Source organism: Panthera uncia, unplaced genomic scaffold (assembly GCF_023721935.1).
Source record: "Panthera uncia isolate 11264 unplaced genomic scaffold, Puncia_PCG_1.0 HiC_scaffold_1928, whole genome shotgun sequence".
In the NCBI taxonomy this organism is placed as follows: Eukaryota; Metazoa; Chordata; class Mammalia; order Carnivora; family Felidae; genus Panthera; species Panthera uncia.
Genome location: NW_026058611.1, coordinates 6,067 through 22,196, shown reverse-complemented (window position 1 = coordinate 22,196; position 16,130 = coordinate 6,067). Strand labels below are relative to the sequence as shown.

The 16,130-nt window shown below is 59.0% G+C and overlaps 1 protein-coding gene across 3 annotated transcripts; it reads right to left on the bottom strand.

Moving 5' to 3' along the window:
* Nucleotides 1–4,439: 4,439 nt before the first annotated feature.
* LOC125917496 (angiotensinogen-like) lies at nucleotides 4,440–15,727 on the bottom strand. Of its 3 annotated transcripts, XM_049623678.1 has the most exons (6): nucleotides 15,633–15,727; nucleotides 14,739–14,795; nucleotides 11,347–12,208; nucleotides 7,539–7,806; nucleotides 5,775–5,919; nucleotides 4,440–5,022 (listed from the first exon to the last, which is right to left on the bottom strand). In XM_049623678.1, exons 3-6 carry the CDS (start codon nucleotides 12,176–12,178, stop codon nucleotides 4,831–4,833), a joined length of 1,437 nt encoding a protein of 478 aa, XP_049479635.1. In that variant the 5' UTR covers nucleotides 12,179–12,208; nucleotides 14,739–14,795; nucleotides 15,633–15,727; the 3' UTR covers nucleotides 4,440–4,830. The 3 variants fall into 3 exon arrangements, with proteins under 3 accessions (XP_049479635.1, XP_049479636.1, XP_049479637.1); XM_049623679.1 differs by lacking the exon at nucleotides 14,739–14,795 and having other exon boundaries at nucleotides 15,633–15,694; XM_049623680.1 differs by lacking the exons at nucleotides 4,440–5,022; nucleotides 5,775–5,919 and adding an exon at nucleotides 6,228–6,840.
* Nucleotides 15,728–16,130: the final 403 nt, after the last annotated feature.

The window sequence follows — 16,130 nt, the reverse complement described above, 5'->3', positions numbered from 1 at the left end:
CTTTGCAGGTAACTCCACGGAAGCGTAGAGTAACATGGAATGTAGGGAGGTGGGCTGTGGGACCCGGCCCCCCCCCCCAAGGTTTCGAGTCACTGACATTCACCACCCTCGGTGTTTGTGAGAGCCTCTCAGAGGCACCCAGAACGTCTGCTCGTCCTGCAGCTTTAAAAACCACATGGCGAGCCTGTGTCCACACAAAAACCTGCACACGGATCACTGCCCACCCGCCCCCCCCCGCCCCAAATTGGAAACAACCAACTTGTCTTTCATGGACGGATAAATAAACGGTCCATCCGGACAATGGGATGTCGTTCCGTCCTGAGAAGAAATGAAAACATCTGGGGGAATCTTAAACGCATATTGCTAAGCGAGAGAGGCCAATCCAAAAAGGCTGCGCGTAGATCCTAGCTCTACGGCCTTCTGGAAGAGGCAAAATTACGGAGATCGAGAAAGACGAGTGGTGGCAGGAGTTGTGGGGGATGAACAGGTGGGACACACAGGATTTTTAGGACACCGGACATCTAACCTATCATTAGCATATGGGAACTACTGTGTGCTCGGTTTTACTGGGAGCCTAAAACTGCGCTAAAAAAAGTGAATTCTATCAGGAACCAAACAGACAAACCAACCCACACGGGATGGTCCTCAAGTCCAAAACCTGTCCCAGACCTTCAGTACGTGTTTCGGTGCCTAGAATTTTTCAGATTTTAGAAAGGCAAAGTGGTTTGCATCCTGCGTGCCATGTGGCGTCCCAGCGGGCTCCGGAACAGCACCTGGGGGTCACCCACGTCGGTGTCTCTGCAGCAAGGAGAGGACGCTTCACACTCGGAGCTTCTGAAGCGGGATTGTCTTCGGCAGCCTCGTGTCTGTTCGGGTTGGGGGTCGCCGCACGGATCCGGCAAAACTCGTGTTCAGGTCCTGAACTCAGTACAGGCTCGGGATCTGGTGAGCGTCCTGGGTGGGTGGGCCGTGGGAAGCTCTAGGTCCTGAGCAGAAACCTGAGGCCGGAGGGGACAGGAGCTGCCGAATCATTCACCGGCCTTCCAGGGAAGCGCTTTGCAAGCCCAGGACGACTTGGAACTTAGTGACGAAAGATTTCGGAGAAACAGACCCCCCCCCCCGCCCCCCATAATTAACATATTGGCGTCAAGTAATCTGCCAAACGGTGGTGTTTTGTATCCTGGTAACATCCTGACCCACTTCCCAGTTTATAAAAGAGCCGAGGACAAAGAACAGCAGGGGGTCGTTGGCAACCGGGTACTGGGTACTCCTAGCAACTGCTCCAGCCCCAGCAGCCTGCTCGGTGGGAGAAATGGGAGAAATGTGCTCGCCCCGGCCAGTCGCTTTCTAAAACAAAGTTAGGATCGCACCGTGTTCTGTTCCCCCAGCCGCAGCGGGACGGTGCTGCCTCAGGTCACTGGGGACGACTTCAAAACCACGGTGCACGAATCAGGAGGACGTCGGTGGTGGCGCCTGGGGCTCCGTGCTGGCCCTGGGCACCTCACAAGTGTGTGTCCGCGCGGAGAGGGAGGTGCTGGGACGGGGTCGGAGGAACGGCTCTGAACCCATGGCGCGCACACAGATGGACCGTTTCTCGTTTGCGGTTGTGTTAGGACTCACGAGGCGAACCGCCACGGCTCCGGTTCAGATCGAAGACGTGGCATCCCCCTGAGAGCGGGAATCCAAGAGGGGGCGCTGCCGGTTGTGGCCCCGGCTCTTCTCGAAGCCTGTGGCTGGGAGCGCAGATTCCGGGCCGGCCTCAACCCTGACCCGAAAGTCTAGTGTGCGTTCCTGGGCTCCCGGTGACGGAGCAGATGCTGAGGACGGGGTCTGGGTGGGGCTGTAGATTCTGCACCAAGGGCCACACGGAGTCATGAGACTCTGTGCTTATTACTTCTTGAGAGAGAGAGAGAGAGCGTGTGGGCAAGAGGAGCAGAGGGAGAGGATCCCAAGCAGGCTCCATGCTCAATGTGGAGCTCGATCCCACGACCCTGGGATCATGGCCCAAGTCAAAATCAAGAGTGGGACGCTCAACCCACTGAGCCATCCCGGCGCCCTGGGTCGTGACTCTCTAACGCGCTCCTGCTTCCTCAACTTCCAGTTCCCCCCCCGAGACCTGGCATCCAGTGGCCGTTTCCAAAAGCCCAAACCAGTGAGAAATTGGATGCCAGCTGCTGCCCCCCCGCTGGACCTCTGAGAAGAGAGACCCAGGGAGGGCAGAGCGTGATGGGAAGTAAACCCAGGTGAAAGCGGGGCTGGGCCGGGGGGCTGGGGGGACAGAGTCCCTGCCAGCAGTGAACAGGGGGACCCCCAGCGACACCCACAGTTCGACAGGGCTCCTGGACTGCTGCCTATTCCAAGCGACCAAACAAAGCACGGGTGCTGTTGCTGTGCCTGTCCCGCCGGGGCCCTTGTCGCTCAGCCTGACACCGGGTGAGGTACTGATATTTGCGGGGAAACTCTTACCCGGGCTCATTCGCTGCGCGTTAGAGCCTCAAAGCAGCCGTCCATAGCTGTGTGCCATGAGGCGGGGGCCCCTGTGTGGTCAGGGAGCAGAGGCTGATCTGGGGAAGGGGAGGCAGGTCTCCAGGCACTGAGATCTTCACCCGCAGCTTCAAAGACAGGGAGGGGTTTGCGAACTCGAGGCCCCTCCCAGAAGCTTCCCCTGGGACATTTCACCTCCTCCGCCCCCCAGGTCCCAGCTGGTCCCTGTGTGGCCAGTGATCCTCTTTAATGGATGGGGGGACCATCAGCTCTTGAAGGGGTTGGAATGTGGGGGGAGAGCCTTGAGGGTCCCCCAGCAGTGCCGGATAGGAGACGTGCCTGAGTGTTTCCTTTCGCCGCCATAGCACATTGCCACCAGTTTATTCCCTGACCGCTCTAAGGCCAGAAGTCAACGATGGTTGTCACTGGCCGAAATCAAGGTTATTGGCCAGGCAGTGCTCCCTCCGGAGGCTCTAGGGGAGGACGCTTTGCCTGCTGTATGTTTATGGAACAGGACTTAAGACAGGGTAGAGGTCCTGACTTCACTGTGGACTGACTGCCGTTGACATGGTTGCTATTATTCTTTTATTTGTTCGAGCATTTCCCACTTTACACAGAAGGGCAGCGCGGCCCAGAGGGGTGATGTCCCCTGCTCCGGGTCCCAGCACGTGTTGGGTCTGGGCTTCCTGCTCAGCCCGCCCATCTCTGGCACCCATGTTCCCGAGCACCCACCAATGCTGCCTCTCATGTGCCTGCCACTGCCACAGAAGGGCGGGGGGTTGGGGGGGGGGGGAACAGCTGTCCCCTTGACCTTGACATCAGAGCAGGGAGCTGCGTTCCAGTCTGGCAGGGCGCTTGGGAACATGAGAGGGACACTGGGGCGTGGAGGGCGTCATTCCTGTTCTGTGTTCCTGTTCGGTCCGAGCCTCAATCAGAGGAGCAGGCCTGCCTCTCATAGCACGTGCTCAGTTGGCGCCAGCACCCTGGACTGTGGCTACGGTGCCCTGGGCTGTGGCTACGAAGCCCAGGAAGGGGGGTGGGCGAGGCCTGGGTACCAGTGGGCAGCGCAGTCACCGCTCAAGCAGAACATGGGATGCTTCTGCTTACACCTCTGAAAGCGCATACCGGAAAGAACTGGGTCGCCTTTGAAATCGTCATCCCCACTCTTACCTCCCGGTGACTGTCCAGCAGCTGTCGTCAGTGGTTACCGTATTACGGAGCCTGCCTGGTTACTTCAGCAGCTGTGGGAGGGAGGAGGAGACGGGGCTTTGTGCACATCAGGAAGCATCTTCACTCTTCACTGTTACCAGCAACAGTGTGGGCCTCCAGGTGCCCACCTCCTCCCCAGTCCCCGCCCGAGCTTAGGAACGCGGGTGTCTAACCCTCTCAGAGACACTCAGCAGATGGAAGGATTCATTTCTCTGTCTTCCAGTCCCTGGGCAATGGGAGCAGCGATCCGACCCTGTGTCCCCAGAAAGGAAGAGGTGCCCACCTGCCCCGTTCCTTCGCAGCTGCCTGTCGCGGCATGGGGCCTCTCCCCCCCCCCCCCCCCCCCCCATGCCCATCTGCCATTTAGGAATGGAAGCGTCCAGAATAAAGCATCATCTAAAACCTCTCCAAATGACGGCCAAGTACCGGCCCACACCTTCCAGGGAAGTGCCATCCAAAATATGGCTCAAAGCCCTTGAATGCACTTAGCATTTGTACGGTCTGTTAAGCTAAACGGCATGTATTTGTTTTGCTGCAGAGTGAAAAGAATTTTCCTCTTTTGCGTATTGTTGCAAGACGTTTATTAAGAACACAAGGGATGACCAGCCGTGGTATTAACATTCTAACACAAATTCAGACGCTTGTGTTTTTCCAAGATCACAGCATCCTGGGGAAGACAACCAAGAAACCAACAAAAAACTAAGGCATCGTGGAGACCGTATGCAGGTCGTGCGTTCGTATTCCATAACCGAGTATAAACCCAGGGCCGTGAAAGCTGTATAATTTTAAAGCCCGATTTCTGTTCTCTGATAAAAAGGAAAGCAGTTTTTGGTTTCACGAACCGGTTTTAAGTCTGTTCACACTTTGTCCTGAACAGTCGTCCTGTGCTAATAAACTCTGGTTCTTGGCACCGCCCCCCCTTCACGTGGCCCAAGATAAACCTAAGAACCCGGGAGGCCTTCTTCCCAAAGGTTCCGCTGCTCATGATACACAGTGCCACGTTTACCAGGGAGAAACAGCTTCCTTCCCGTTCCGCACTGACTCACTGGAAGGAAAAGTGGAAGACGGGTGACAAATCGGCGTTACTGTGTGCCTGTCGCTCACGGTGACAGCCGCGGCTCGGTGGCGGCCCAGGCCTCACGCCGCGCTCAGCGGGTTGGCCACGCGGCCCAGGAAGTGGAGGGCGGTGGAGTCTTGCTCATAAATGGCGAACAGGAACGGGCTGTTGAGGGTCACCTCCAAGGCCTCGGGCCCGTCAGGCTGCTGGGCGGACTCTGTGGGCTCTTCTCCCTCGTCTGCTTTTAGTTCGAAAAGAACGCTGTTCAGCACCTGCAAGGCAGCAGGTGTTGGGACGGCTCCCGAAGGCCCTCGGGGCCCAGCTATGTAGTGCTGTCGCTGGAGGGCGTTTCTCCAGACCGTTCACGCCCCGCCCCTCGGTGTAGACGACCCCCACTCGGCCCAACCCACCCGACAGCTCCTCCCCAGAGTCCCTCCACTTCCCACCTTGCTGTTGCCATCCACCGGGTACCCCGGGCCCTCGGCTGCGGGCCCCTGTGCTCGGTTCATCCCACTCACGTAGCACAGGGGTTCATGCCCCCCAAACAGTGGTCTCCAAGGCCAGAACCGCAGCCCTTCTTCTCCCCAGCAGAGCGTCCAGGCGGCCCCGCTGCAGAGGTGCATCATTCCAGGCAGCAGAGCCACAGTCTGCCTACCACCAAGCATTTCCCTGAAGCAGGTGGCCCTCTGGCAGGGCTGGCACTGGGCCTAGGGGCACTCACTGTCATGGCCCAAGTCCTGGCCCTGCTGTAGGATCTGGGAGGGACCCTGAGGCTAGGCCAGGCTGGGCAGAGCCATAGAACACATGGTGGGGAAGGGTTCGATGCTCTCCACCTGTCCCCAGAAAGCCCTAGAAGGCTCTGGTCACTTCTCTCCTACCCTGCGTGCACACTTACCTGGCCATGCTCTCATCTCCTACCCCGCCCGCCTCCCGGGAGCTCCCCCGTGTCCCTCCTGTCCACGCCTCCCACTCTGCGAACCCACGGAATCCGCTCCGACACAGACAGACACCTCCCGCACGGTACCTTTCCGACTCTGAGCTGGTCGTCGCTGATTTTGCCCAGGTTCGCCTCTGCACCCAGCAGGGTGGGCAGCCTGGCCTGGGCCAGCAGGTCCTGAAGGTCATAGGAGCCTTGTAGTGTCAGCTGGGGCATGGTCAGGCGGATGGTCCTGGGAGGGTGACACACACTTAGGGAGGTCCCGGTGGCCCCCACCGTGAGGCCCTGGGCCCCCCTCACCCGGCTAGGCCATCTTGGGGAAAGTTTGTCAGCAGCAAACATAACAAAAAACTTCCATGTCCTTGGGAATACGGTGAGAAGGGCATACATTTAACAGCGGTGCTCTCTGGGTGTTTGTGGACAGTCTATGCTTCCATTCTGGGTTTAGGTTGGCTGCACCGAAGGTGTATCACCTGGAGAACTTTAAAATGCTATTCTCTGAAATAATGCATCCTGTCTTACTAGCTACCTTTCAGTGGTGTCCTTGACATAGAAACCCCCCACCGTGGGGGGGGTGGGGGGAGAGAGAGAGAGATAGGAGGGATGTCCTGTCACTCTCAGCGGTGGGCACGTTCCTTACATCAGCTCAGTTGACCTTCCTTTGGCATCCCTGAGAGCCCATGGATGTTTCCAGTGACGTACCAAACCCTCACAAGAGGTGACAGTGGACCCATGTCCCTAGTAGCATTATTCACGATAGCCAAAAGGTGGAAGCGGCCCAAGTGTCCGCTGATGGATGAAAAGATACACAGAGCACGGTCCATCCATATAATGGAATGTTAGCCTCAAGGAGGAAGGAAATTCTGACGCAGGCTGCAACGTGGGTGAACCCTGGGGACAAGATGCTAAGGGAAATAAGCCAGTCGCAAAAGGACAAATACCCTATGCCTTCACGCCTCTGAGGTCCTAGAATAGACACATTCAGAGACCGGAAGTAGAAAGGTGGCGGCCAGGGGCGGGGGGAGGGGGAATGGAGAGTTAGTGTTTAACGGGGTCAGAGTTCCAGTCTGGGAAGAGGGAAAGATCCTGGGGATGGGTGGCGGTAAGGGCCACGCAACAGTGTGGATGTGCTCCGTGCCCCTGAGCCGTGTACCTAAAAGATGGGTCAGGTGGTAAGTGTTAGGTGTTTACCACCCACCACAACCAAAAATGATCTAGAAAGGAGACCTCAGGAGGCCACTAGCCACCCCCCTCCCCGAGTGCCTGTCTCGGGGCAGATTTCTGGACCCCACTGCCCTGCGCCTGGGTGGTAGGTCAAGTGTAGCGCCCCCAGCGGAGAATTGCTTTCTTCCCCGCCGCAGGAGCGGAGCAAACCAGGGGGCCTGTGGGGTCAAGGTCATCTTCGAGAAAAAGCCCCTCCCCCGGGTCTCTCGGAAGGGTACGAACCCTTCTGGGAAGTCGGCCCCCCACAAGCTCTTGGATTGCAGTAGATTGTGTGTGTTGGGGGGGGATGGGGCTGGGGGGGGGGTGGCGTCAAAAGGGGCAGATTGAAACGCGGGCATCCAAAACCAGCGGGTGAGCACAAGCCCGAGGAAGGCGTGCTCCCCGGTTCCATTACCTCTCGTGCTCCCGGAAGAAGCTGGTAAACCGAGAGCCACGTCAGTGGATGGCTGGAGGGGTGATGGGGGGATGCCCAGGCCCTCCAGCCCTGAACAGCAGGGGCCGCCCGGCCTGCCCTGCTCACTGCCCCCCCCCACCCCCCCCCCCCCCCCCCCCCCCCCCACGCCCCCCCACCCCCGGCTTCCAGGGGGAGCAGCCCCAGAGGTGCCGGCGGTTTCCCGGGAGCCGTACCGGGGAGAGAGATTCTTCAGCCACGTCAAGAAGTTGTGCTGGAAGCTGAGGGTTTCCACCTGCTGCAGGCCCGACATGCATTGCGGCTGCACCAACAGCAGGCAGGCGCTCCTGCCCAGGGGCACGCGGGTCATGGAGAGGTTGTTCTGGGCGTCGCTCCAGTGCTGGAAGGTGCCCGTGCCCGAAAGCATGGGGACGGGCACTGCCGTGGTGTTGTCCACCCAGAACTCCTGGAGCCCCTCCAGCAGGGAGAACCCCTTCAGCTTTCCTGCGGACCCGGACGGGAGACAAGAGGGGAAGGGTCAGCTGGGGCAGGGGCAGGCGGGTGGGCTCCGGCCGAGGGCGCCACTGAGCAGGGGTGGGGCGGGGCGAGGCCTGGAGGGCAGATCCCGGAAGCGCAGCCCGGGCAGGGGGGCATTCTCCCCGCCCAGGGCATCACCAGCCCCACGGCCCCAGGGGCCCGTTCAAGTCCTCCTCCTGCAAGATCACCGCGGTGACGCCAGCCGCCAGCGGTGAAGACATTGCACCCGCCAGGTGCCACCCTGGGACTTTACACCTGTCGCCTTAAGGCCCACAAAGGAAGGCGGAGAATTTAGGCACCTTCCACCACGACTGAGTGACTAACTCACCCCAGATCTGCCCTGGCCCAAAGCCTGTGGGCTGCCGTGCTCACTTTCTTTTTCTTTTGTTTTTTTGACAAATTCAATTGTTGGGTTCACAGCAAAAGGTAGAGGAAGGTATAGAGATTTCCTGTGTGTCCCCCCCCCCCCACCCCCCCGACACGCACAGCTTCCCGCCCCACGGACACCCCCACCAGGGCGGGACGTCCGTTGACGCTGATGAAGCGACACGGACACATCGTCATGACCCAGAACCCGTGGTTGACATCAGGGCCGTACATTCTCCGGGTCTGGACAGACATGCAGTGACCTGTATCCACCATCACCGCGTCATCCAGAATAGGGTCACGGCCCGACACGCCCCCAGTGCATGCTCGCTCTCCAGCCCGCGAGCAGGGCCGGCGGTGACAGAGACTCCCTTTCTCAAGTCCTAGGACGCGGAGCTGAGCACACACCTCCTGTCACGAAGGCTCCACGTCTCGGGCCCCTGTGCTGCCAGGGACACCCCTACGACCCGGCGCGACCAGTGGCTCTGAGCAGAGGCGCTCCGTGCAAGCTGGCACCAGGCCTCGCCGGTGGGCGGTGAACCCTCTCTGGTGCCCTCGCTCCCGCAGGGCTGTGCACGTGGTGGCAGAACCGAGCTGCCACCCGGCTCAGCTGTCCTCGGAGACAGGACAGACGCCTGCCGAAGGCCCTGTCCCTGGGGGCCTCCCTGTGACCGGAGCCCCTGGCACAGCCCCTCCCCCCTGCAGTCTCCTCGGTCACCGTGAGTGGCCCACGTCGGGGTTCTTTCTGGGGGAATGAGGGGAGGGTAAGGGTGAGTCTGTCACAGAGCAGCTGGGGGTCTGAGGAAAGGCAGCTTCAAAAGCCACGGCTCCCTTTTCTGGGAACAGAGGTCTCTGAAGTGGAGGGGCGGGGGCTGGAAGGACAAGGGTGCCTTCCCAGGGCCTGGGTCTGGCAAGAAGGGACCGCCAGACCCAGCCTCTCCCTCCCCCTTTGTAGTCGGGCCTTGGGGAGACAGGAGCGACAAGCCGTGGTGTCCTTCCTCCCAGGCTCCCCCAGGTCTGGCAGGGGACTCGTTAGTTCAGGGGAAGAAAGGACTGACTCTTTTCCCACCAAGACAGAAAGACGTGAGACTCTGCACCGGAGGCGGCTGCCCGGTCCCGTCTGCTCATCTGAAAAGCACAGCACACCGTCCTCGTCCAGAGGTTAAGTAAATCCCTCAAGGTTAAGTCAGCTGGCGTCGTGGAACCTGTCAGGGCCAGCACCCAGCTTGGGATGACAGCAGGGCCTGGGCAAATGGCGCCCTGGAGCTCGCGGGCTCCCAGCCCCCAAGTGCTCGCCAGTTGGGAACGTGCACCTGACCTCCGCTCAGGTCACGGTAATAGAACGTCATTGCCAAAGGGGAACACAGAGCTCCCAAGACGTAAGTGGACGCGCCGTGGCGGACAGGTGCGTCTCTGTTGGATGGAAACTGAGGCACAGAAAGGTCAGGGAGGGAGATCAGAAGCGGGGATGTGGTGGGGCTGGGTGACCGTCCAGGGCGTTGGAGTCCTGAGCGCGGTTCTGCTTTTCTCTTCGTGGCTTTCCTCGCTCCCCTCTTGTCCAGCCCCATCATGTGAATGCGTGCACGGGGGCTTTTCCAGAATGAGTCCCCGTTTCTGGCACCTGTGGCTCCCTAGCTTCGCCTTTTGGGGGCACGACTTCCTCAGTGAGCTCTCCTCCTGGGGCTCCTCTTAGGAATGGCGAGCTGAGCCCACGAGTCCCCTCTGTCCTCCCCTGCTCAGCTGGATGGCCCCAGTGCTGGACTCTGTTCCCACGACCTGTGAGCACTGGGACCTGAGCATTCCTGGGTCTGCCATCTTCCTCCTGCACCCAGAACAGGCTGGAGGTCCTTCCCCCTTGCGGTTTACAGGCTTCCAGAATGTTTTCAGAGTAAGAAAGCAGCCATGCTCTGTTAAACCTCTCTCTCTCTCTCTCTCTCTCTGGCTCCGGTTTGGCTGCTTGCTCGCTTGGCTCGCAAACGCACCCTCCCCGGCCCCTCAGTTTGCAGAGCCACTACCTTAGCATATGCTCCCGGGAGGGTTTGCCTGCCCCGTTGAGCAGCCTTCCGGGAGTCCCCCTCCCCCCTCCACCCTGCCTTCAGTGCACATGGCACAGGCCGCCTGGGCGACCTCTGAACAGAACCCTTTGCCCGCTCCAACACCCGCCAGCCTTCCCAACGTCAGATTCCAAGTCGGAACCCGGCCCGTCTTTCCGGCCCCGCCTTGCACCAGCCACACTCGCTCACTCCCAGCTCCGGCCAAACAGAGCCGCCCTTGCCCTGGTTCCTGGCCCCGAACTCGCTAGCCTTTGCTCACATGTTTGCTCTTCTCCACTGCAGCCCCGCTCCCCGAGCCGCCCCCAGGCCTCTGTCCTCTTCCCCAGTGACCCTCCCTCCTCTGGGTGCTCAGCCCCCCAGGTCCCTTCCTCGGGGACTTTTACCTGCAGCTCTGTACCCTGGGCATTCGCCTGTGGGACCTAGCTGCCCTGCTGAGGCTCGAATAGGCAACCTGGGGTCGGGACCTGTGCGTTCTTCCCGCCTGGCCCCCCGGAGACGCCCAACTCGGGGAGCTCGCATGCGAACCTCTTCCGTGATTATATATTGAATGAGCGAACTGCCTTCGTAGGGATTTTTTTGCGGGGGAGGAGGGAGTAATGGCCCCTCCCAACATGAAAGGGATTTAAGCAAACAAACGGGCTATGTTTGCATGGACATTGACCTTCTCAAGAGACAGGAACCCCTCCCTCCTGAGCGTAGAGCTGGGCCCCAGGGCCGGGAGGTGGGGGCTTGGGTCCTGGGACACCCGCTCGTGCCTGTGCTTTCTTGAGGAGGCCACTGCGTTGTTGTTTTTTCCTCTAGGGGCAGCAACACCTCTCCACCACACCGCCAGGGGATTGAATGAGAAAAGTAGAAGGATGTACTTTAGTAGCTGCACAGAGTAGGGCAGCAGGTAGGTGGGCCGATAGTTCCGCCTCCTCGAGAGCGACTCCTGGGTGCTCCCTCACATGCGCCACCCTGCCCTTCTCCAAGGCCTGGCCCTTGCTGAGCTGAAATGTTGGGCATTACAGCCACAGTCGCAGGGAACTGTCACCCTTTGGAACCGGCCCGGGGGTAGAGCCCACCCCACCCACAGGGTCTGTCTTACCTTGGAAGCGGACATAGGTGTTGAAAAGTAGGGTGCTGTCTGGGCCGACTCCTGACAGGGGGCTGTTCATTTTCCACCCCATCACTGCCTGCGTGAACGCGTTGATCTTCTCGGCAGCAAGATCTGGGTCCGTGGACAAGTCCAGAGAGCGCTCGAGGGTGATGGGGGCAAAGGGAGCCAGGCCCCGCACAAATGGCTCCTTCAGGCGCAGGCCGGGGGCTGTGAACAGGCCCACCACCGTGGAGAGGAGCAGTCTGGGCTGGCCGCTGGCCCCACCCTGGGCGACCAGAAGGCCCTGGATGGTGTGCAGGGCAGAGAGGACCTTGTGGCCATCCAGCCGGGACGTGCAGCCCTGATCCTCCCCGGGGACGCCCAGGAACGCCTGTAGTCTGCTGGCCGTGGGGTCCAGGGCGCCCAAATAGAAAGAGGCCAGGGTGCCAAAGAGAGCCGTTGGGGACAGGATGGCCGCCCCGCTGGCCGTGCTCCACGACTCACTCAGCATCCTGTACATGTGGAAGCCCAAGAAGTTGAGCATCATCCCCACCTTCGCCGCCCTCAGCCTGTCTTCCTCCTCCAGCCCCTCGGTGGCCAGCACGAGCTGCTCTCGGAGGGCCTCCTCGTCCACAGGGGTTGTCTTGGCCTGAATGGGGACCGGTGTGAAGGTCGGCTCTTTGGGCGCCTCCGCGTTGGACTTCTCCAGCTGCTCACAGCTGCTCTCGCTGTAGACGAGGAGGTGAAAGGGGTGTATGTACACCCGGTCGGCAGCGGCGAGGCCGGCCCAGGCCAGGAGGCAGAGGACGGCGGCCCTCAGGCTCGCACCACCAGGAGCCATCGCTGACGGGGGCGCTCACTTCCGCGGACCCTGCAAAAACGTCCTCTTGTCAGGGGTGACAGTTCTACTCGGTGTGGAGGGGCCCTCTAGCCAGACTTTTAGCCGTTCCAATATTCCCTGCGATCGTTCAGTCCAGGAGAAATCTATCGAAGTCTACACACGTCGAAGAGAAGGGGTAAATTTCAAAGCTCTGGGGAAGACACCGCGCAGGTGCAAAACGCCGCTGTGGGCTGGGCTGCGCTCTCACGGGGCTTATTTTGGGGTGGGCTTTGTGTTTTGTTGTGTCTAATGTTTAAATTTTTCTTTTAACGTCTATTTATTTTTGAGACAGAGAGAGACAGAGCATGAACGGGGGAGGGGCAGAGAGAGAGAGAGAGGGAGACACAGAATCCGAAGCAGGCTCCAGGCTCCGAGCTGTCAGCACAGAGCCCGACGCGGGGCTCGAACTCACGGACCGCGAGATCGTGACCCGAGCCAAAGTCGGACGCCCGACCGACTGAGCCACCCAGGCGCCCCGGTTGTTTTGTCTAATTTTTATAGCGGTGGGGATGTCTTGGGATTAAGACCTCTGGAGAGTTTAAATAGAAATGGGAAGTCGTCCATGAAATCAAGTAAAAATGTTCACAAATGTTTTCACAAAATACTGGAAGCACTTCTCTCCAAGGATATATGAGTGGCTGATATTACTTTTACGTTATGTTAATCAGTGATCTTCTGCTTCGATCAATAATTATATGTTTAATAGAGAATAATATGGAAACACTCAAGCTGATGTTTAAGGGACCACTTTCGGCAATAACGTATCATGATATTAAGGCAAAAAATGTTTTAAACTATTTGTTGAAATCCCAGTCCCTCAAAATGTACTATATCTGGAGACATAAAGAGGTAATTTAGGTGAAGTGAGGTCATCGGGGTGGGGACCTACTCCAATCTGACTGGTGTCCTTCTAAGAAGGGGAGATTCAGGGGCGCCTGGGTGGCTCAGTCGGTTAAGTCCGACTCTTGATCTCGTCTCAGGTTATGACCTCACGGTTCGTGAGTTTGAGCCCCACATTGGGCTCCATGGTGACAGTGTGGAGCCTGTTTGGGATTCTCACTCTCTCTGTCTCTCTCTATGCCCCACCCTCTGCTTGTGCACTCTCCCCCCGCCATCAAAAATAAATAAATAAACTTTAAAAAAGAGAGAGAGGAGATTAAGACACAGACACATCCAGAGGGAAGACACTGTACAGACTGAGGATGGCCACCTATCTAGAAGCCAAGGAGAGAGGCTCCGAAGAAGCCAGCCCCGCTGACACCTTCATCTCAGGTGGGTAGCCGCCAGAATCGTGAGATAACATGTCTATTAAGTGACCCAGTCTGTGGGGCTTCGATATGGCCCCTAAGCAAACTCATACATTCACGCGCCCCTGGCTGTAAGTTTTCCCCTCGAAAACCAAACGTGGACCAGACTGCCGGTCTCTTGGAGGCCTCTTGGCCCCAGGGTAGGCGGTAAACCAGTTTGGAATACAAAACTAGCACACACAGGGGCACCTGGGTGGCTCAGTTGGTTGAGCGTACCACATCGGCTCAGGGCAGGATCTCGAGGTTCGTGAGTTCGAGCCCCGCGTCGGGCTCTCTGCTGTCAGCCTGCCAGCGGCTCAGTCAGTCAAGCGTCCGACTCTCGGTCTCGGCTCAGGTCACCATCTCACGGCTCGTAGGATCGAGCCCCGAGTCGGGCTCCACGCTGACAACATGGAATCTGCTTGGGATTCTCTCTCTCTGCCCCTCCCCACCCCTTCAAAAAAAATAAATTAAAAAAAAAAAAAGAAAAGCTGGACCACACTGAGTTATCAGGAAAGCTTGTGGAAGCAGAGTGCCGGAGAAATCTTGCAGTAACAGGCACCCCGTCCAGGGTTGGGGCCAGGCAGGTAAGCACAGCCCCCTCCCTGCTCCACCCCTCCTGCACCGCCTCGTCTCGGCACCGTCTGGGGGGGGTTGGGGGGGAGCAATTTCATGGATCACTGTCGTTGCTCTCAGCTGGGATCAGCTGCTGCTGCCCCGGCTGGTCCTAAGTCAGCACGCAGCAGGAGCCTGTGATTCTCCCCTCCTCCACCACCCTCCCCCTCAGCCTCCCTCTCCCCTCCCCTCCTCCAGGTATCCCGACTCCTCGTGGTTCCGTGGCCTGATGAAATGGTGAGATCGGCAACCGACCCTAATACAATGCTTATCATTGCCGGGCGGTGTTCTAGGGCTTTCCATAGACTCGTCTCATCCTGCTGGGGCTTCCTTGACCCCGCGTTTCACACCGCAACTGTCCCCCGCCACGCCTGACACTCTGGGCTCACCGATCCTGCTTTTACTTCCTTTTCCCTTAGCGCCGATCACCCTGTAACCGTCTGCAGCATGTATCTGTTTATTTTTTCGTTTTCAGTTCTGTCCCTTTGCACATGAAAGCAAACCCCATGAGAGCGGGGTCCTCGCTCGGTTTTGTTCGCTGATGCATGGACACCGCAGTCCCAGAAATGCGCCTGGGACCTCGTAGGTACTTGGTACATAATTGTCAATGGAGCACTTACCGCGGGTTTGCAGAGGAGGTCCGGTGATTTGCTCTAGGCCACACAGGTCACGCAGTTCTGTCAGAGAGACAGAACTAGGATTCAAACCCAGGCCCCCCCCCCCCCCCCCCAGACGCCATAGTCCACACGCTTCAGCACCGATCTGTAGTGCCTCTTGAACAAAATAATAAGACTTTGTCTTTCTAGTTTATCCTAAAGTTTAGAAAGCACTCTCACGTTAGATTAGCTCTTTTGATTTACATACACCCTGGTTCAGGAGCAAGGAAGGCCAGGCATTGCCATTTGTCCCATTTTACGGCTGAGCCACCCGAGGCTCGGGGGTACAGCGTGATGAGTGCACAGAACACAGCCTTGAACGCAGAGACAGCGCTGCCTCGAGGGAGGGGCGGGGAGTCAGACGCTGGCCACTCCTCATCCGAGCCCTGTGGGGACGCGGCCCCGGGGGCCAACTGAGTCAGCCTCCCCCAGCTCCGCCACCTGCACCGCAAGTTTGCTCTTCCTTCTGCTGGCAGGGGACCCAGGGGACTCCAGGCCACCATGACTCTGCTCCTGTGCCAGCCCCTGAGGCCCCAGCCCCGCTCATGGGCGGCAGGAGGACCCGGCCACTCTCTTCCCTTCTGCTGGGGAGGGACGGCTCCTCTGATGGGAGCTGGGTTGTGCTGTGGGAGAGGACAGCCCCCACGTCTGGATGTCTGCTGTGACAGGAGAGGAAAGGCCGCCTGTGAGTCTTCCATGGTGATGTCCCCGTGCTGCACGGACCCCTGGCTTCTGGCCCTCAGCAGCTCTTTTCACCTCCCCACAGAGGCCCCCCACCGGCTTCTCCTCCCTGCATATGACTCAGCTGCCCTGAGAGAGACAGGGAGGGGTGTGTAAGGAGAGGGCCTCCCAGCTTACCTTCCGCCTTTAGTTCCCCCAAACAGAGGCAGCCTCTTCCCCTGGCAGGGCCGCGGAGGCCCTATTTATACGGGAGGGGTGGGGACGGCGCCGTTCCCAGAGCGTTCTGTGCCCAGGCTGGGGAGGAGGGGGGGTGACATCACTTGGCCCAGCGGTGGGGGTGGGGGGCCTCAGGCAGCCAGGCCGGGCCGGAGGACAGGCGCCAGAGCGACTCTCATGCAGGGACTCCTTCCAGGAAGTCAGGGTGATCGATAACACACTTTCACTGCTGAACAGGATGAGCTGGAATGCCGTCGAGTTACACATTTACTGAAGTTTTCCTGCACTGGGGCTGCAGGTCCGGAACACAGGAGCGTCCCACGTAGGGGTGTGATTGATGTGTCTCTGCCCTGAGGCTTGGCAACCCCAGGCCAGCCACCCAAGCCTTCTCTCTCTCTCTCTCTTTTTTTTTAAGTTCATTTATTTTGAGAGAGACAGAGACAGCGCGAGTGGGAGAGG